Below are 21,703 nucleotides of genomic sequence, written 5' to 3' on the forward strand. Positions count from 1 at the left end.
ATTCATACTCAGGACACTCTACCTGCCCAGATAATATGCATCTATAAATTGACCTCTTAAGTGAAATTTTCAAAAGAGAATTACTTACCAATAATTTAGCAAATTTTTTTTTGCCATATAGCATTTACGAGCAAATGCTCTGTAACAATAAATGTTTTATGGCTCAAGTATTTTTTATTTTCTCTTAAAAGGGTATGTGCTCAAGCAGACAGCCATTTTCGAATCCTATTCTAAACACCACTTGTGTTTTTGAAAAGCACAAGCTCCAAAGGCACAGCTTTTCAAGTTTTACCTGTTACAAGACTAGTTAAAGAAACAAGACTAGTTAAAGCATGTTAAAAGAATTGCACTTTAAAAGCCATTATAACAATTAATTTTCCTGTCTCTAATCTGTCTCCCTCTCTTTAAAGAGCAAAACCAGTGGGAATTAAAGGAATCCCCAATCCCTACCTCATCTAAAACCTCAGCTATTACACAACATCTGCTTGACGATGTGCTGAATCCAATGTAGACTTGAAGAGGTCCTTCGGCCTCACTGCCACACCTAATAGAACATCCCAAATGTCCCATTCTCAGAGTTTGTCTTGGTCTGCCCTACCAGCTGGAATCATGATCCAGTAGTTTCCTCTTTCAATTTCTGTAGAAAGTCTTGAGTGCCTCTGCCCCTCTGGAGTGATCATAGAATTTATTGTCCAAACCCAGATACTTTTGAAAGTAAAAGGAGATACCAATAATCATTATGTCTGGACAACAGGCACAAACCAAGCCTATTCTGAGCAAAAGGGAATATATGGTCACCCCAGCTAAAGCTAATAAAAGTAACCAGGAAATCGTAAATCTGCCCATTTACAGATTATTATTTCTTTTCAATCTGGTATGCCAGACTTCCCATAATCAGTCAAAGGGGTAATGGACATAGTCCATTGAAACAATTTTCCATTTTTATCTACAAATCATTTACAGTCTCTTCTGCCAAGGGTGGTCCTATTGCTGCCCTGGCATTCCAGGATCATATTTTCTCCTGCAGTGCATCTATGTCTCCCTCAAATTAACCTAGGCTTTAAGGTCTGGGGTCTTTGTATTAGTCTCATTTCTGACACCAATTTGTATTGTCAAACAGGAAAGTGATATAAAGTAATATAAAAACACTAACAGGATGGGAAACATTTCTGTAATAGAAAGGTATATGAAATGTACAGAGATGATCCCAAAAATGACAGAACAACACAGCATGCTGGAGGCACAGGGTTTACAAATTCTCACTAGGTTATATAGCTGACGATGTTACCCGTTACGCAGAGTGATGTTCATCCAGGCATGAGCTACTCAATTTTGCTCTGTTACGGGGAATTTTATACTTTCCTGGTTCTAGAGACTCTAAGTGCCACCTGTTCACCAGGTACAACTAGTAGAAAGCAATCTCAGCACATGCCTGTTTTTACTCTGAGACTATATAAGATGAAGTCTAATTTCCTGGGTTTTTTCTTGTTGATTTTTTTCAGACGGGGTCTCGCTTTGTCACCCAGGCTATAGTGCAGTGGCACGATCTTAGCTCACTGCAAGCTCCACCTCCCAGGTTCACACCATTCTCCTGCCTCAGCCTCCTGAGTAGCTGGGACTACAAGCGCCCGCGACCATGCCCAGCTAATTTTTTTTATTTTTACTAGAGACGGGTTTCACTATGTTAGCCAGGATGGTCTTGATCTCCTGACCTTGTGATCCGCCCGCCTCGGTCTCCCAAAGTGCTGGGATTACAGGCGTGAGCCACCGTGCCCGACCCTAATTTCCTAGATTTAATATCCCTTAGCAGGCCTAGACTTCCCCATACCTATCTGGAGTCCATTTATACGAATCCAGTGTTGCCAGGTCTTGCAATTTTTTTAATGGTAGAAATTTTGATTTATGTTAAATGTTCAAATTTTTAAATGACAGCCCTTAATTAGAATATTAAAATATTGCACAAGCCAAACAAAATTAATCTGCAAGCTTCTCTCCAGCATACTCATGGGCTGTATACCTAGCAAGGGCCAAGTGTGTTTATTTCTAAACCTCTTTTTGCCAGTTATGTGTGTTATTATAATTATATATTTATGACTTTACTCATGAAATGTGATTAAAAATTTGCTTTTTATTTTAAAAAGATTGAGTACTTTGGAAAGACTCGCTAAAATTGGGTCACTAGAAATTGCTGTCAAATGCAGTGTGTTCAAAATAGTTGTAAAAGATTGAGAGATGTCTTAGCTTGGGTTCCCCCAAAAGGAGACCCTGAGGCAAAAGCTTATATGCTACCTCCTTGGTAAGGAGTGAAATCTCAGAGAGCAAAAATGGGGTGTAAGCAGAGTGAAGCAGACCTAGAAGGAAACCCATTATGAGGATGTAACATCAAGCTGGCCACCAATAAGTGCAATGAAATGCTTAATCTCGTGGTCACACCTCTGAGAAACCACATAAACCACACCTCCAAACAGTATGTGTGAGATGGGTTGGGAAGAATTTATGATTCCTCAGCTCTTATCTGCCACTCCTCAAAGATTCACCCCAGAACATAATCTCCCCTGAATTTTCAGACTGCCCAAGGCAGAATTCACCTTGACATCAGTGGACAGGCAGCAAGGAGGACTCAGAGCAACATGACGTACATGAAGTACTATTGGCTTGGCAGGTCTTGCCAGCTGGAAGTTCAGAGTCCACACAGAACAGTCTTGGTAACAGTGGCTGGAACAAGAGAATAGTGAGACCAAAAAGATTGGAATTAAAAAAGAGGTAAATGAAAAAAACTTGGATCCTGGACTCAGATTTCTTCATATATGTCTTTGAATTCTGATCCACTGTAAGAATAACAGTTCTTGAGGCCAGGCGCAGTGGCTCACGCCTGCAACCCCAACACTTTGGTAGGCCAAGGTGGGAGGATCACGAGGTCAGGAGTTTGAGATCAGCTGGGCCAACACAGTGAAACCCCATCTCTACTAAAAATACTAAAATTAGCTGGGCATGGTGGCACGTTCCTGTAGTCCCAGCTACCCAGGAGGCTGAGGCAAGAGAATCTCTTGAACTCGGGAGGTGGAGGTTGCAGTGAGCCGAGATCACACCACTGTACTCTAGCTTGGGCAACAGAGTGAAACTTCGTCTCAAAAAAAAAAAAAGAAAAAGAAAAAAAGAAGACACAGAATATGTAACGTGAATGAGAGAAGGCCTCTGGCAGCACTGCAATCCACTGTCTCTCCCAATAGGGCATAACACGGGTGAGGAACGCCACAGATGCAGCTGGAATTGTGCTGAAAGAGCTCAAGAGGCAAAGTTCTTTGGATGTTTTTCACCTCCTGGTGGCCATGGATGGAATCAATGCTCTTTGGGGAAGGATCGCTCTGAAAAGAGAAGATAAGTGCCCAATTGCCCCAGAGGAATTAGCACTTGTTTCACAACCTGAGGAAAATGATGAAAAACGACTGGCATGGAGGTGCCATTGTGTTGACTTTGAGCCAGACTGGGTCTCTCTTTAAGCCCCGGAAAGGGTATCTGCTCAAGGAGTTGCTGGGAAAGGACGAATTTGATGCCCTGGATCCCTTTATTCCCATCCTGGTTTCCAGCTATAAGCCAAAGGAATTCGAAAGTTGTATTCAGTATTATTTGGAAAACAATTGGCTTCAACATGAGAAAGCTCATACAGAAGAAGGGAAGAAGGAGCTGCTGTTCTTAAGTAACGCTAACCCCTTGCTGCTGGAGCGGCACTGTGCCTACCTCTAAGCCACAATCACAATATGCGAGGAAGACAATGGGCATCTGCTTTAGGCTGGACCCCATGAGATGAGGAAGTCCGGCAGTACACAGGAAGAGGAGCCAGGCCCTTGTACCTACGGGGGATTGGACAGGACTGCAGTTGGCGCTGGACCTGCATTAAAATGGGTTTCACTGTGAACACGTGACAAGATACTGCCTTGTTCCAGAAACTTATATCAGTTTATTGGATGTGGTTTTTCACATTTAAGATAATTATGGCTCTTTTCCTAAAAAATAAATTATCTTTCTAAAAAAAAAAAAAATTCTGCTGAGGCAAGCAGATCACAAGGTCAGGAGTTTGAGACCAGCCTGGCCAATATGGTGAAACCCTGTCTCCACTAAAAATACAAAAATTAGCCAGGCATGGTGGCGCGCCTGTAGTCCCAGCGACTCAGAAAGCTAAGGCAGGAGAATCGCTTGAACCTAGGAGGCAGTGAGCCAAGATCGCACCACTGCACTCCAGCCTGAGCAACAGAGCGAGATTCTATCTCAAAAAAAAATTTTAGGCCGGGCGCGGTGGCTCACGCCTGTAATCCCAGCACTTTGGGAGGCCAAGGCAGGTGGATCACGGGATCAGGAGATCGAGACCATCCTGGCTAACATGGTGAAACCCCGTCTCTACTAAAAATACAAAAAATTAGCCGAGCGCGGTTGTGGGCGCCTGTAGTCCCAGCTACTCGGGAGGCTGAGGCAGGAGAATGGCGTGAACCCGGAAGGCGGAGCTTGCAGTGAGCCGAGATCGCGCCACTGCACTCCAGCCTGGGCGACAGAGCGAGACTCCGTCTCAAAAAAAAAAAAAAAAAAAAAAAAAAAAAAAAAAAAAATTTTAAAAGGTGGGGCGCGGTGGCTCACGCCTGTAATCCCAGCACTTTGAGAGGCCGAGGCGGGCGGATCACAAGGTTAGGAGTTTAAGACCAGCCTGGCCAATATGGTGAAACCCCCGTCTCTACTAAAAAATTACAAAAATTAGCTGGGTGTGGTGGCAGGCGCTTATAGTCCCAGCTACTTAGGAGGCTGAGACAAGAGAATCGCTTGAACCTGGGAGGCCGAGGTTGCAGTGAGCCCAGACTGAGCCACTGCACTCCAGCCTGAGCGACAGAGGGAGACTCTGCCTTACTGCTTTTTTATAATGTAATACCTTTATTGAGCTCTGATTCCTATACCATAAAATTCACCCTTTCAAAGTGTACAGTTCACGGAGGAAAGGGGGCTACTTGGAGTTGGCACAGGTTCTCTGCTCCTACCAGCTTCACCATGTAAAAGGTTTCCTTTAAGATCACTCTGACTTCCGACCTGCGGCTGCTGTACAAAGTACACAGTGTTTCTGAAAGTACACCTTTCACAGCAGTCTTAAAGATTGCAGCAGAATAATTTAAAGTTTCTGCTGCAACAAGTGCAATTACTGCCAGTGATGGAATATAAATAAATTCTGCACAGACTGCTGGAAATGTTTTTCTAAAACATGGTTCAGAACTACAAAGTATGCCTAGAGATTATATTGGAAGGTAATATCTGTTACTTGAAACATACAATTACTTTTCAGAATAAATATTGCTAATTTTTTTTTAAAGTGTAGAATTCAGTGGTTTTTAGTATATTCACAAAGGTGTGCAACCATCATCACTATATAATTCCAGAACATTGTATAGCCCTAAAAGAAACCCTGTACACATTAGCAGTCACTCTCATGCCCCTCTCCCCACAACTTCTGGCAACCACTAATCTACTTTCTGTCTCCATGGATTTGCCTATTCTTGACATTTCACATAAATGAAATCACACAAAATGTGACCTGTTGTGTCTGGCTTCTGTCACTTAGCATAATGTTTTCAAAATGTCATCCATGCTATAGCACGTATCAAAATTTCATTTTTTTCTGTCCAAATGATATTCTACTTTATGAATCTATCACATTTTGTGTGTATCACATCCATCCATCTGTTGATGGATATTGGATAATCTTCATATTTTAGCTATTATCAGTAATGCTATTGTAGGCCAGGCACAGTGGCTTATACCTGTAATCTCAGCACTTTGAGAGGCCAAGGCAGAAGGATCACTTGAGACTAGGAGTTCAAGACCAGACTGGACAATACAACAAGATGCTGTTTCTAAATAATAATACTACTGCTGTAAACATTTATATACAAGTTTGTGTGTAGACATATGTTTTCAATTCTCCTGGGTAAATACTTAGGAGTGAAATTAATGGCCATTTGGTAACTATGTTTAACTTTTTGAGCAACTGCCAAACTGTTATACCATTTTACATTCCCAGCAGCAAGGTATGAAAGTTTCAATTCCTCCATATCCTTGCCAACACTTGTTCTTTTCCATTTTTTGATTATAGCTATCGTAGTTGGTATGAAGTGGTATTTCATTATGATTTTGATTTGTATTTCCCTAATGGCTAAGGATTTTGAGCGTCTTCTCATGTGTTTATTGGCTATTTGTATAACTTCTTTGGAGAAATGTCTGCTCAAATCTGTGGCCAATTTTTAACGGGATGATCTTTTTGTTGTTGAGTTGTAAGAATTTTTTAATATACTCTGGATACAAACCTCTTATCAGATACGTAATTTGCAAGTATTTTCTCTCATTTTGTGGGTTGTCTTTTTCTCAGTGGTGTTCTTTGAAGCACAAAAAGTTTTAGTTTTGGTGAAGTCTGATTCATTTTTTTAATTTTGTTACTTATGTTTTTCATGTTATATTTCAGAAACAACTGTCTAAGTTCACAAAGACTTACTCCTATGTGTTCTTCTAAGAGGTTTCAGTTAGCTCTTACATTTACATTATTTTAATCTATAATCTTAGAACGAATGGAATTTAATGTTAACACTATTTACTTTCTTATTCCCTCCTTCTATTACACAGGAAACAAATGGTGTTTGATTCTAAGTGTATTCACTAATATAAGACTGGGGACTGCCCCATGAGGGGTGAGCATGAGGGCCATAAGAGATATTGCTGGGAGCCCACTTTGAAACAGGAATTGGTGACAGAAGCAAGCCCCAGCCACTGGCCTCACTTAGAGCTGGAGGAACAAGATTTTATCTACTCCTAAGAGGAAGTATGGGAGAAACACAAAGATACTGCCAACACACCAGTACAGGCTCACTGAGAGGGGCTATCTATTCTATCATCTTAAGTATATTTCCCCAATCTTCAGGTGGATATGGTTTTCATATGCTCCTACAGTAAGTGACTACACATTCTATGATACTATGAAATTAATACCTGTTATTTTATAAATGTTGACACTAATAGGTGACAGCAAAATAGTGACTATGTTATTAGCTTGTATGCGAGCAATTGTTAACCTTTTGTGTCTGTGAACCTATCAGAATTTCGTCAATGTGCTATGATAAATATTTGTTATTTTGAACTTAATAGACTACATACAAGTGTCTAAGTAGGCTTTTGAGTCATCACAGAGTAATAACCCCATCACAGAGTAGTAACTACTGTAGTCATAACTACATTACAAAATAATAACAGCTATATTTATACACAATGACCTGTGTGTCTATTTCATGACTTTGATCACTGAACTCAGTACATGCTCTATCAGCAAAAAAAAAAAAAAAAAGAAAAGAAAGAAACAGCAGTCAATTGTGCTTTTAATTATGTAGGAATAAAATAAACAAAATGCATTTTGATAACTATTGATACCTGCTAGAAGACATGTATATTAGATAGGGAGATGTAGCTAGAAAGTAGAATTTCCACATCAAAGAATACTATGATTATATACAGATTGATGAAGCAAAACTATTTTCATCTGTGCTGATGTTACTTTAAAATTCTGTTGAATAAGAAATCCCATTTTTAGGTGTGTTCAGAAGTACGTAGTCCCTGACAGTCATTCTGAGAATGTCATTTGGGTTATGGTACTGCAGTTAATGTGTTTAAATACCTAGAACATGTAATACTTGTCTTAGAAGTTTTGAGAAATATATTGGCGATTCAAAGAGAATCCACAGATTTATCAGGAAGGAGCAGAATTGGCACATAGTTCTTTTTAGCAGAACTGCCCAGACTCATGAAGGACTGTGAATGAACTACACTGCAGGATAGGGAAATGTCTTCATGCAGCAGCTATCCAAGATGTTCGAAGCAGCTGGAAATGCCCCACTTGGGACTGGACTGTTTCAGGATGTAACTGAGGACAGAAACCCTGGGATCACAGTTTGATGGAGCTTCTTGGCCTCATGATCAGCATCACAAAGGAAAGAACCTGGTTTGAAATGGTTTTTGACAGCGTCGTTCCTAAGTTGAGCTGTATCTCAGGAAAGAGGTCTAGAGCTCTTCAAAGAACCTGGACAGGCACAGTGGCTCACACCTGTAATCCCAGCAATGTGGGAGTCCGAGGCAGATGGATCACTTGGGGTCAGGGAACCAACCTGGCCACAATGGTGAAACCCCATCTCTACTAAAAATACAAAAAAATTAGCCTGGCATGGTGGCACACACCTGTAATCCCAGCTACTCGGGAGGCTGAGGCAGAAGAATTGCTTGAACCTGGGAGGCAGAGGTTGCAGTGAGCCAAGATGGTGCCACTGCACTCCAGCCTGGGCAACAGAGTGAGACTCTGTCTCAAAAAAAACAAAGACCCAAGAATTACTGTGAACCACCATGTCTCAGTGTCATTTACATATACTGTAGCAGGGTACCTCAAAGTTAATTTGCTGTATGGTCACTGGCAAAGAAAGTATACACACACACACACACACACACAAAAGTTCATTTGCAATTACAAAATTCGAGCTGGGCACGGTGGCTTACACCTGTAATCCCAGCACTTTTGGAGGCCGAGGCAGGCGGATCACGAGGTCAGGAGATCGAGACCATCCTGGTTAACACGGTGAAACCCCGTCTCTACTAAAGATACAAAAAATTAGCCGGGCGAGGCGGCGGGTGCCTGTAGTCCCAGCTACTCAGGAGGCTGAGGCAGGAGAATGGCGTGAACCTGGGAGGCGGAGCTTGCAGTGAGCTGAAATCACACCACTGCACTCCATCCAGCCTGGGCAACAGAGCGAGACTCCATCTCAAAAAAAAAAAAAAAATTCAAAATGTTCAAAAATGAAAAGTAAATCACCCTCTCATCCCCTTTCTCAGTCTGTTTCTGAACTCTCTAGGTTTGTTCTTGCATTACTATAAGGAAATACCTGAGGCTGGGTAATTTATAAAGAGAAAAGGTTTAATGGCTCATGGTTCTGCAGGCTGTACAAGCATGGCATCAGCATTGCTCAACTTCTGGTAAGGCTTCAGGAAGCTTCCAATCATGGCAGAAGGTGAAGCAGGAACAGGCACATCAGAGGGTAAGAGGGGAGTAAGAGTGGAGGGGGAGGTGCCACATGCATTTTTTTTTTTTTTTTTGAGACAGAGTCTTGCTCTGTCGCCCAGGCTGGAGTACAGTGGCGCAATCTCGGCTCACTGCAAGCTCCGCCTTCCGGGTTCACGCCATTCTCCTGCCTCAGCCTCCCCAGTAGCTGGGACTACAGGCACCCGCCACCTAGCCCAGCTAATTTTTGTATTTTTAGTAGAGACGGGGTTTCACTGTGTTAGCCAGGATGGTCTCGATCTGACCTCGTGATCCACCCGCCTCAGCCTCCCAAAGTGCTGGAATTACAGGTGTGAGCCACTGTGCCTGGTCAAGGTGCCACATGCTTTTAAACAATCAGATCTTGTGTGAATTAACTGAGCAAGAACTCACTTATCACCAAGGGGATGGTTCAAAAGCATTTACAAGGAATGGGCCCCCATGATCTAATGGCCTTTCACCAGGCTCCACCTCCAACATTGGGAATCACATTTCATCATGAGATTTGGAGGGGACAAACACCCAAACCATATTATCTCTCTTCCTGATCCTTATCTTTTACATGTAGAGCTACAATCTACCTAGAATTGTTTTTATCTATAATGTGAAATGGGGGCTAACTCTTCCTTGCCTTCATAAAAAACTTCCATTAGGCTAGGTGTGGTGACTCATGTCTGTAATTGCAGCACTTTGGGAGGCCAGGGTGGGAGGATCGTTTGAGCCCAGGAGTTCAAGACCAGCCTGGGCAACATAGTGAGATGCTGTTTCAAAAAAAAGAAAAAAAAGAAGAAGTTTATTAATCCAGCATCATCTATACCACCTTTGTCATAAGTCAGTTCTCTACATATGGACTCTGCTCTATTGGTTTATTTGTCCATATTTGTACCAGTATCACGCTGTCTCAATTAGTGTAGATTTATAACATGTCTTAATATCTAGTAGAGTATGTCCTTCCACATTCTTCTTTCTCAGGAGTGTCATGACTATTCTTGACCCAAACAAATACACATTTTAGAATCTACTTGTCAATTCCACAAAAATTAACTCGCTGCAATTTTGATTGGAACTTCATTGACTATTGACAAACTTAACTAGAAATGACGTCTTTACTATTTTAGGTCTTTCAATACATCAACAAAGCACATGCCTCTATTTATTTAGGTCATTTTCCATTTCTTTAAAATTTTTTTTAGGTTTTCTGTATAGAGGTTATCGCATGCATCGTGTGAAGAGAGTCCACCAACAGGCTTTGTGTGAGCAACAAGACTGTTTATTTCATCTGGGTGCAGGCAGGCTGAGTCTGAAAAGAGAGTCAGCAAAGAGTGGTGGGATTATCATTAGTTCTTATAGGTTTGGGATAGGCGGTGGAGTTAGGAGCAATTTTTTGCTGGCAGTGAGTGGATCTCACAAAGTACCTTCTCAAGGGCAGGGAGAATATTACAAAGTACCTTCTTAAGGGCGGGGGAGGATATTACAAAGTGCCTTCTCAAGGATGGGGAGGGTGTATCATACAAAGTACATTCACAGGGACAGGGGATTATCACCAAGTACATTATCGCAAGGGCAGGGAGGGTGTATTGTCACAAAGTCAATTGATCAGTTAGGGTGGGGCAGGAACAGATCACAATGGTGGAATGTCATCTTTTGTGATTCTTCAGTTGCTTCGGGCCATCTGGATGTACACATGCAGGTCACAGGGGCTCAGCTTTAGCTTGGGCTCAGAGGCCTGACAGAGGTATTACATACCTTTCTTTAGAGTTGTTACTAAGTATTTGATATATTTTGATGCTATGGTAAAGGGAATCTCACTTAAATTTCATTTTTTAATCATTTGATGCTTAACTAGGAATGCAAATAATTGAATGTTATTACTTCCTCTATCCTTAATTCCATTTTGTAGTTGTTGTTGTTGTACTGGTTGGGACCTCCAATATAATTAGTACTCTAATTATTTAGAGTAAACAATTTCAACCATTAAGTACAATGTTTTCTGTAGTATTAAAAAATAGGTTCCCTTTAACAAATTAAAGCAGTTTCCTTCTATCCTAGTTTGCTGAGGTTTTTTTCATGACTGTATGTAGAATTTTACGTTTTTACATCTATTAAGATAATCATAATTTTTCTCCCTTTTCTGTCAATGTAGTAAGTTCCATTGATTATTTGTATGTTAAAACAATCGGCAGGGTGCGGGGGCTCACGCCTGTAATCCCAGCACTTTAGGAGGCTGAGGCGGGCAAATCACAAGGTCAGCAGTTCGAGACCAGCCTGACCAACATGGTGAAACCCTGTCTCTACTAAAAATACAAAAAAATTAGCTGGGCACGATTGTGCACACCTGTAGTCCCAGCTACTTGGGAGGCTGAGGCAGGAGAATCACTCGAACCTGGGAGGAAGAGGTTGCAGTGAGCCGAGATCATGCCACTGCCACCAACCAGCCTGGTGACAGAGCAAGACTCTGTCTCAAAAAAAAAAAAAAAAAAAATCATGTATTCATGAAATAAACCCAACTTTGTTGTGATGTATCATTTTATGTTTTCTTAGATTTAGTTTGCTATTATTTTGTTTAATGAAGATTTTAACTTATAAGCAGTTTATATTAATTTGAAGTAGTCTAATGTTTTGCTGCAACAATTAGAAAATAAAATGAATAAATTGCAAAATTATATTTTTAAAGATATCAGAGAGTTGTGGAAGAAGGAGGAATAGATGAACTAAAATTCTAGAAGGGTAAGAACCCTCTCTAGATGAACTAACAATTGTCTTTGTTTTCTTCACCTGTGGGCCTGACCCCCAGGCAGAAAGACGCTAATAGCAGAAGAACCAGTAGAACTTTTGACAGTCACACAGGGCTGTTGTGACCTATAAGAAACTGAAAAAACCCAAACACAAGGCTAGTTTCTCGTCTGAGTTTTAGGGTGATCTGTGAGGTGGGAGCTGGGCCAAAAAAGCAAACTGAACTCTCCCATTGTCTCGTTCTGCTTAGGGAAAAAAATTCTACGAAGGGAAACGAGTCTTTCACAAATTCACAACTAGTCTGTCACTCATGCTGGTGACATGCCTGTTCAGCCTGAAGAATTGTGAGCCAAATAAACTTTTCTTTATGAATTACCCAACCTTAGGTATTCCTTTATAGCAACAAAATAATGGACTAACACAGTACTAGTTTGCTAGGAATGCCATAACAAAGTACCACAGACTACAAAACTTAAAAGACAGAAATTTATAATCTCACACTTCTGGAGGCTAAAAGCTGAAGATCAAGATGTCAATTAGTCTTCTCCCAATGGACTAATGAGGGGAGAAAAAGATGTCAATTGGGTTGTATTTTCTGAGGCCTCTTTCTTTGGCTTGTAGATAACAGTATCCTCCCTGTGTCCTCACATGATCTTCCCTCTATGTGTGTGTCTGTGTCCTAATCTCCTCTTCTTATACAGACATCAGTCACATTACCCATTACGCACCCTAATGAACCCCCCACCTTTTTATTTATTTTTTTTAATCTTTTTTTTTTTTTTTTTGAGATGAAGTCTCGCTCTGTGGCCCAGGCCGAAGCGCAATGGCATAATCTTGGCTCACTGCAACTTCTACCTCCCAAGTTCAAGTGATTCTCTTGTCTCAGTCTCTTGAGTAGCTGGGATTATAGGCACCCGCCACCACATCCGGCTAATTTCTGTATTTTTAGTAGATACGGGGTTTCACCAGGCTACTCAGGAGTTCTGACCTTAGGTCAAACGACCTTGATGTTATTGTACTTCATTCGTCCTACACATCCCTTCTGAGTCACTCTTTCCCTGTGGTAGATAAGCCCTGGGTCTGAGGGGTAATGTTGCAGGGATCCACCATCTTGTCTCACCACCACCCAAGACAGACATGACTTCTGTTCTTAAGTTCCTATTAAATGTTTCTTTCCAAGAAATTGGATTTGTCAATCTCTTTCTTCACCCTTTCAGCTTCCTCAGACTCTGGGGCAGATTTGCATAGACCTGCCCACTGCAGAACAACCTCCTTGGATAAATCTATTCCTAGGTATTTTACTCTTTTGGACATTATTGTAAATGGAATTGTTTTCTTGATTTTCTTTTGAATTTGCTCATTGCAGATGTATAGAAACACTGCTGGCCAGGCGCGGTGGCTCACACCTGTAATCTCAGCACTTTGGGAGACTGAGGCAGGTGGATCACCTGAGGTCAGGAGTTCGAGGCCAGCCTGACCAAAATGGTGAAACCCTATCTCTACTAAAACTACAAACAATTAGCTGGATGTGGTGGCAGGTGCCTATAATCCCAGCTACTGTGGAGGCTGAGGCAGGAGAATTCCTCGAACCCAGGAGGCAGATGTTGCAGTGAGCCAAGGTTGCGCCATTGCACTCCAGCCTGGGTGACAGAGTGAGACTCCGTCTCAAAAAAAAGAAAAGGCCGGGCGCGGTGGCTCAAGCCTGTAATCCCAGCACTTTGGGAGGCCGAGACAGGCGGATCACGAGGTCAGGAGATCGAGACCATCCTGGCTAACCCGGTGAAACCCCGTCTCTACTTAAAAAATACAAAAAAAAACTAGACAGGCGAGGTGGCGGGCGCCTATAGTCCCAGCTACTCGGGAGGCTGAGGCAGGAGAATGGCGTGAACCCAGGAGGCGGAGCTTGCAGTGAGCTGGGATCTGGCCACTGCACTCCAGCCTGGGCGATAGAGCAAGACTCCGTCTCAAAAAAAAAAAAAAAAAAAGGAAAGGCTACTGACTTTTGCGTGTTGATTTTGTACTCCACAAATTTGCTGAATTTATTAGCTCTAGTGGTTTTGTTGTTAGTTGTGGCGGTGGTATTTTGTGTGTATGTGTGTATTCTTTGGGATTTTCTATACATAGGATCATGTCATCTGCGAATAAAGATAGTTTTATTTCTTCTTTTCTAATTTGGATGCCTTTTCTTTTTCTTGCCTGATTACTCTCACTGGAATTTCCAGTACAGTGTCGAACCACAGCAACGAAAGCAAGCATCCCAATCTTTTTCTTGATCTTAAAGGGAAAACTTTCAGTCTTTCCCCAGTGCATGTGATGTTAACTGAGGGCTTTGTATATGTTGGAGGGAAGTGTCATAAATACCCTTTATCATGTTGAGGAAGTTCTCTTTTTAATCCTAGTTCTCTGAGTGTTCCTTATCATGAATGGGTGTTGGATTTTGTCAAATGTTTTTTCTTCATCAATTGAAATGATCATATGCTTTTTTTTCTTCATTGTATTAATGTGGTGTACAACATTGATTGATTTTCTTATGTTAAACTGCCCTCAGGTATACATTTTGGAAATATTCTTTCACAGTCTGTGGTTTGCTATGTTTCTTTTTATTGATTTATTTATTATTTTATTTTATTATTTTTAAGACAGAGTCTCGCCCTGTTGCGCAGACTGGAGTACAATGGCATGATGTCGGCTCACTACAACCTCTGCCTCCTAGGCTTAAGTGATACTCCTACTTCTGCCTCCCAAGTAGCTGGGACTACGAGCGTGAGCCACCATGCCCAGCTAGTTTTCATCTTTTTTGTAGAGATGGGGGTTTCACCATGTTGGCCAGGCCAGTCTCAAACACCTGAGCTCAAGCAATCCATCTGCCTTGCCTTGGCCTCCCAAACTGCTGGAATTACAGGCATGAGCCACCACATCCAGAGCTATATTTATTTTCAGTGGTGCCTTTTGGTGAGCCAAAGTTTTTAATTTTGATGAAGTTTATCAACTTTTTCTTATATGGCTATTGCTTTCTGTGTCTTATCTAAGGATGTTTTACCTATCTCTGAATATGAAGATACTCAATTTCCTCTGAAAGTTTTATGGTTTTAGCTTTTATATTTAAGTTCATAATCTATCACAAAGTAAGTTTTGTATGGTGTGAGGGAATTAAAAAGTTCAAGAAGAGAATAAAATAAGCTCTTTTCCTTAGATATGCATACAGAGAGAGTAAATTTATAAAGTAGAGCAGGATAACTAGTATAATAGAAGTCAGGATACTGGTTATATCTTGGAGGAGAGAGAGAATTATTATCAGGAAGCCATATGCATGTAGCTTGTAGGGTGCAATGATAATCTATTTTTTGACCTGGGGAATGAGTTATGTGGTTATTTGCTTTGTTGCAGGTCATGGCCTTAGAATAGTAAAGAATTTATAAAAAAAGATCCAAACTATAACAACCATAAAATAAAAGACTGATAAATTCAACCACATTAAAATTAAGAACATCTATTCCTCAAAAGACTGCATTGTTTTTAGATATTATTATACATTCTTTTCTAGGAGCATTATTTTGCTTTTCTTAGCTAGGTCTTTCATATCCCTGGAACTGATTTTTGTGTTTTTAAAAAACTTTCCTTAAACATTTCATTTATAGCTGTTTTATATTTTGTTTATTGTTTATGCAGATTCTCACTAATGGTGGCTTGCTTTTTCTTCTCATGAACTTGATCATCTTTGATTGCAAGCTCGATCTGAATCTGTGGATCCTATAGCTCCAAAGTGGAAAGCTCTCTTCCAGAGAGGATTTGTTCCTGTTTCTGTTTGTAGCCAAAGATGCTAAGTTGGTGCAAAAGTAATTGCAGTTTTTGCAATTACTTTTAATGGCAAAAACCACAATTTTTTTTATTTTTTTATTTTTTATTTTTTGAGATGTAGTCTTGCTTTTGTCACCCAGGCTGGAGTTCAATGGCACAATCTTGGCTCACAGCAACCTCCACCTCCCAGTTTCAAGCGATTCTCCTGCCTCAGCCTCCCGAGTGACTGGGATTACAGGTGCATGCCACCATGCCTGGTTAATTTTTGTATTTTTAGTAGAGATGGAGTTTCACCATGTTGGCCAGGCTGGTCTCCTGACCTCAGCTGATCCACCTGCCTCAGCCTCCCAAAGTGCTGGGATTACAGGCGTGAACCACTGTACTTGGCCAAAACCACAATTTCTTTTGCACCAACCTACTACCATTTCAGGATCACTTCAGCGTCTTGGCTCAATTCATCCTTCCCAACCATGTGTTGGCCAAAACCTTAGTATTTTAATAGCAGTGCTACTACTATCAGCATTTTTCTCAGGACAACTCTGGGTTTGTTTTCTCTTTTGGAGGGGAAGTTTCTTTAGAGACCTCCCCTAACTCTTAAGAGACTAACAATATCTCAGAGAAATGAGTCTATCCAAGGTCTAATTATTCCATAGCGGAAGGGTGCGTCAGCAAACCTAGTCAGCCTTTATAGGATATTTGAAAGTCCCTAATAATATATTTTGCATAGTGCTCCAGATCATTACATATAGAGCTTCTTCATTTTATGAGCCTGCATAGCCATCTGTTGTATGGAATCTATTTAGTCAGTTTCCCAATTATTGATCTGTAGATTCCATTGCTATCACAAGCAATGTTGCAGTGTCATTTCACACCTGTGTGAGTATATCTGTATTATAAATTCCTAGAAATAAAATTACTGGGTCATATTTCCCTCATAGAGGTTGTATCAATTTATCATTTTATATTGTTTATACATGCTGAAATTTACATGGAATAGTTGCTTTATGTAATTTAAAAGAAATATACCACATTACTTTTTGATAAAGAATCAATGCAGTGTTACAATTTGGATATTTCACTGAACTCATTAAGAAGGAGATTTTATGAGATTTGAAGGAAAAAGTAAAACTTTCCAAGTACACTTGGAATACTAAGCAAAATTGATCAAATGCTGGACCATGAAGCAAGTTCATTGCTTCATGAGCTTCAAGTGTCTCAAATGCTATTCTTTACATGTGGAAGAATATCTTGTTTTTCTTTCCCTATCAAGAACCAATCTTTACAAAGATTTATTACTGTCAAATTTTTAATCTAGTCAATAAATTTGTGAATCATTTATTTGAAAGTAGTTCAATAAATGATGCAATTGTGCATGCAAGTCTGTAGTCTCATAACAGATTAGATGTCATGGAATTGAAGGTATGATGCTAAAATGAGTAACAGATTCTTTTGTCTTTCTTCCTTTGCACACAGAAGTTAATAGCACCTTCCCATGATATTTTTATGATAGAAAACTAGCCCTGCCTCTTAAGCATTCATAAACAAATAAATCTAAATGATAAGGATATAAATTATCATTAACTTAGTACATTACTCATTGAACTGAAGTCCATTTCTTGCTTTAAGATTATAGTTGTAAGGTTTTGGAAGCAAATAAAGAAAAAGGATGTTCATGTCTTCCAAGTTTTCCAGTTTAGAACACCAGGGTATCTAATGCAGAATATCTTCAGAGTAAAGCAAGTTAATGCTCACATTACTTGACGTCTTCAAGGACCTAATAGCTTATGTGTATTTTACTAGCAGAATATATTCTTATACTTTCTTTGCTTGAGCCACTGATTAAGTTATATTTGATTAAATAGTAAAGAAAGCCTTTATGATGTTACAGGAAGAAAGCCAGGAGGTTACTAACACCTTTTTAGCACTTTAGAGCTAAGTAACCATCTTGACACACCTCAAATGTAAATGTATTACCTACAAGACGGGCAGGTGGACTTGGAGGAATTTCTAGAAGCTGGGTTTGTCATAGCTTGTAACATGGCTAGACCTGGACTTGGTTTGGTTAATGGCTATGATCTGGGTTGCGCTGCTTTCTATAGTTTCTGATTTCAGAATTAATTGACCTACCAGGTTGCAGAAGACCCTGAAGGGACAGACCCAGCTAATGATGGCCATGAGTGGATGTCCCGCCCAGCAGTCAGAACATGGTATCCAAAAGCTATGGCCATAAACAACAGTTAGAAAAACCAACTCAATAACAGGAAAATGCAACCCGAGGTATCATAAAGCTGATCCAGGCTCCCACATATGGTTGTTCAGATCATGCACTGCACAACCCTAGATGATGCTATTTACGTAGATGGTATGTCCTAACAAATAGACCAAGCATAGATTGGGAATGCAGGAATGATAAATAAATAGTTGTCTAAATAGGAAATATATACAGTTGGAACAGAGAAAGCCTACCAATAGTCAAAGATTCAGAGGTAGGACTCCAGAATAAGAAGATGGACCCAAAAGGAAATATTTCTGTCTTTAACAGAAAACAGAATCTTATAGGTTTTGTCAGCTCGGGGTGTCATCAAGGAGTGATTCAGAAGGTGTCACCTTGAATTTCACCTCCTCTGGATTCTTGCTATTGCCATGGGCACTGTGGTTCAGTGGTGTACTACTATGCCATTAAAGTTCTGGCACAAGTGGGCAAAAATACCTTCTTTTAATTCTTCTGGATAGAATAGAAATAAACTGGAATTTTTCTTAAAAAAAGATTTTACTAAATACAAAAAAATGAACAAAAAATAAATATTTAAGGTAATATAAAATTGAACTATCTTTACTCAGCTTTTGCATGTCTAGGAATTTATCCAAATGAAATAATTATGAATGTCAATTAAGGTTTGATCAGAGAAGCAGAACCACTGTGAGTGATCCAGAGGGATTTGTGTAGAGGACAGACCTTACACATTAAGTCAGTATAGGAGCTGGTTGCATTGTCTTTGTATGACTGTGGTCCTTTGTGTGGTACTGAACCTGAAGTCAGCAGGGCCTGTAGTTAGAAAGGGAAGATGCATGTGAAGTGGGAGTGAGCAAGGACAAATGGGGATTCACAGGATGAGCTAACACTGATAAACCAAAACTGAAATTTGCATCTGCCTCTCATTGCTTCCAAACATCCAACTTCAATGACGTGGAAGACTTTGAGATGATCTAATGCATTCCACCATGGAGCTGCACATGTACCAGGGCCAAAATCTGGAGAAGTTGAAAGCTGGATCTGTTGGGCCCAGATGCTACCCCATGGAGATAGAGCTGGAATTGCTACTGGCCTGGTTGCTGGCTCCTTTAACAAGGTGGGCCAGCATGACAATATACATGAGCTGCAATGGTGCCTGACTCTGCACCAATCTTCCAAGCCTAAGCATGATTGCTGCTACTATTCCACCATCCAAATCTCATGCAGTCTTTTCATGGTTCTCATTAGCTCAGAAGCATGCAGGGAGGCGGGGTCTGGGAAATGTAAAGTCCAGTTTACTTGACACCATACAAAGTCATTGTGTAATGTTTGTCACAAATTAACTACAGAGATTTTTATTGCAGTATTACCTGTAATAATAAAGAATAGGATATAACCTAACTTCCAACAATACAGAAATGGTTAAAAATATATGAAACATCCACACATTATAATATATTACAAAGAGGGCTGGGTGTCGTGGCTCACGCCCTTAATCCCCAATTTTGGGAGGCCAAGGTGGGTGGATCACTTGAGACCAGGAGTTCAAGACCAGCCTGACCAACATGGTGAAAGCCCCATTTTTACCAAAAATATAAAATTGGCTGGGTATGCTGGCACACACCTGTAATTCCAGCTACTTAGCAGGCTGAGGCTTGAGAATCTTTTGAACCTGGGAGGCGGAGGTTGCAGTGATCTGAGATTGTGCCACAGCACTCAAGCCTGGGCGACAGAGTGAGACTCTGTCTCAAAAACAAATTGAAATTAAAATATATTATAAAGGACGTAAAAGGATGTTTAAGCCCATGAACATATGTTCACAATACATTATTATTGTACCTGGTTGTGTAAATACGAAATGCTATTGAGTCGCTATGGCAAACAGACTAACAGCATCCCAAAGATGGCCACTTCCTAATCCCAGAACTTGTGAATATGTTAGCTTACACAGTAGAGGAGAATTAAAGTTACAGATAGAATTATTAAGGTTGATAATCAGCTGACTTTAAAGTAGAGATTATTTTGAAGTATCTAGGTGGAATATTTAAGAGTGGATAAAAGTGGAAGAGGGCAGGAGAAGAGGGTCAGAGAAAGAGATGTGACAATGGAAGGAAGGGTCAGAGAGATGCAGGTATTGCTTGCTTTGAAGTGGAGGAAGGGGCCATGATCTAAAGAATGTCAGTGGCCTATAGAAATTGGAAAGGCAGATAAATGAATTCTCCCCTAGGAGCTTCAAAGAGGAGCTCAGCAGCCCTGTGAGCCCTTGATTTTGGCCCAGTGAGACCCATGTCAGACTTACATGCCCCACAACTGTAAGATAATACATTTGTGTTAGCTAAGCTGCCGTGTGGTCATTTGTTGCAGCAGCAATGGAAAACTAATACTGCACCATAACATAATAAATGGTCAAGACCACCATGCATGCCAGAATACCAAGTGGGAATTTCCAAGTGGATGGCCTAGAATATATGATGCGGCTCTCAAACTCAACGGAAGATATAGAAAGATGGCAAAACAGAGATGGACTACTTTGTGAGGTTTTCTTTGGGCAGAGCTGTGCAGTGACTTTGCACTCCCCCTCCCAGTGGGAAGGGACAGAGGGTAACTTCCCCTTCCCTTCACTAATTAGAGGGGCTTTGAGAACTTAATCTGTATCCCCTTGAGTTTGGGGCCACAAAGGACTGAGTCTAACTGCTGCTCAGGAAACCTAAAGGGCAAGAAAGATGAGCTGGTGATCTGCTTTGGTTTCAGAGGATGAAGGTCTGCAGCTGTGTTCAGCTCAGCCTGTCTCTCCCAGAGTTTGTCAGGACAGAGTAAACAGGTCATTTCCTGTGGAACAGGTGTTTTTGCTCCTGCCTTAGGGAAGAGGAAGCAGATGATGAAGTTGCAATAGGAAGAGTCTGAATGAAAAACCCAGAGCTGAGCGGGTAACCGTAGCCGAGGAACAGGCTGTACAGCAGTGACAGGAATTATAGCCAGAGAGGCTCAGCAGGGGAGCCTCCCTCTGAGGCTCCCTCCTCCCTCCCTACAAAGTAATGGGTTACTTTGAAGAAGTGCTGATTATAATTGATAAATTGAGATAACTGCAAAAATTCTGACGCAACATGAAATTATCAGTGATTTCTATTGGTGACAAGGTCACAGGTCCTATGAATACTAGTAGGGTTTGCTGCATTCATAATAAAGAAATTGCTAAATTTCAGCTAGGAGTTACTGAAAATAAAGATGCAATTTCCCCTCATCCATGTTCTGTCCACATATACCAGGTTAAGAACACTAATCTAGTCCCAAAGTGTCCTGTCATGGATTAGCAAACTGCAGCCCAGTTTTTGACCCCTGTGAATTGTTTGATGACAAAGTAAACTAGTAGCAGATTGAAGGCCTAGAACAATGTCTATTCCCTTATTCCAAACTGCTTCCTGTTGACTAGAATCTCAGAGATTTAGCATTGGCTTTAGCAACATACAAATGACAGAAGTCAAGCTAAATTATTTTGCGACAAAAGTAAAAGGTTGACTTATACCATTTGATTTCACTTTTTAAAAAAGCTTTATCTGCTAACAGAAATGTAGTCAAGCCTTCCTAAGATCCACTGAAATGTAAGATAAAGTTTGTAGGCAAAATTTATCTAGCCAAACACTTGACCTATTAAGAGGGCCTCTCTGGTCTACATTCAGAGTTCTTTTTGTACATGCATGATTCCTCCATACTTCAATAAGGCCCTCAGACCTTTGAGCCAAAATTCTGAGACACTGCCAGTGAACGTCCTTTAAAAAAACGCATGTGATAGAGATTATAATTAGAACATTTATTCCTGTTATTACAAAGCCAAACAAGAA

At 40.6% G+C, this 21,703-nt stretch overlaps 2 protein-coding genes and 1 pseudogene across 4 annotated transcripts in view; all 3 read left to right on the plus strand.

Annotated features, from left to right (window-relative positions):
* DCAF17 (DDB1 and CUL4 associated factor 17) overlaps positions 1-4,040 on the plus strand; it is a 56,866-nt gene extending 52,826 nt beyond the window's left edge. For 2 of the 3 annotated variants that reach the window (XM_077957186.1, XM_077957187.1), the window contains exon 15: positions 2,568-4,040. In XM_077957186.1, coding sequence (XP_077813312.1) covers positions 2,568-2,732 — 165 coding nt within the window. In that variant the 3' untranslated portion in view covers positions 2,733-4,040. The remainder of the gene's footprint in view (positions 1-2,567) is intronic. The other variant, XM_028830836.2, reaches the window with a different exon arrangement.
* LOC144333405 (uncharacterized) overlaps positions 1-21,703 on the plus strand; it is a 229,918-nt gene that overhangs the window by 53,707 nt on the left and 154,508 nt on the right. The gene's annotated exons all lie outside the window — the stretch shown is intronic.
* On the plus strand, positions 5,032-5,412 carry LOC100428339 (ubiquitin-fold modifier 1 pseudogene; annotated as a pseudogene).

Source organism: Macaca mulatta, chromosome 12, assembly GCF_049350105.2.
Source record: "Macaca mulatta isolate MMU2019108-1 chromosome 12, T2T-MMU8v2.0, whole genome shotgun sequence".
NCBI lineage: Eukaryota > Metazoa > Chordata > Mammalia > Primates > Cercopithecidae > Macaca > Macaca mulatta.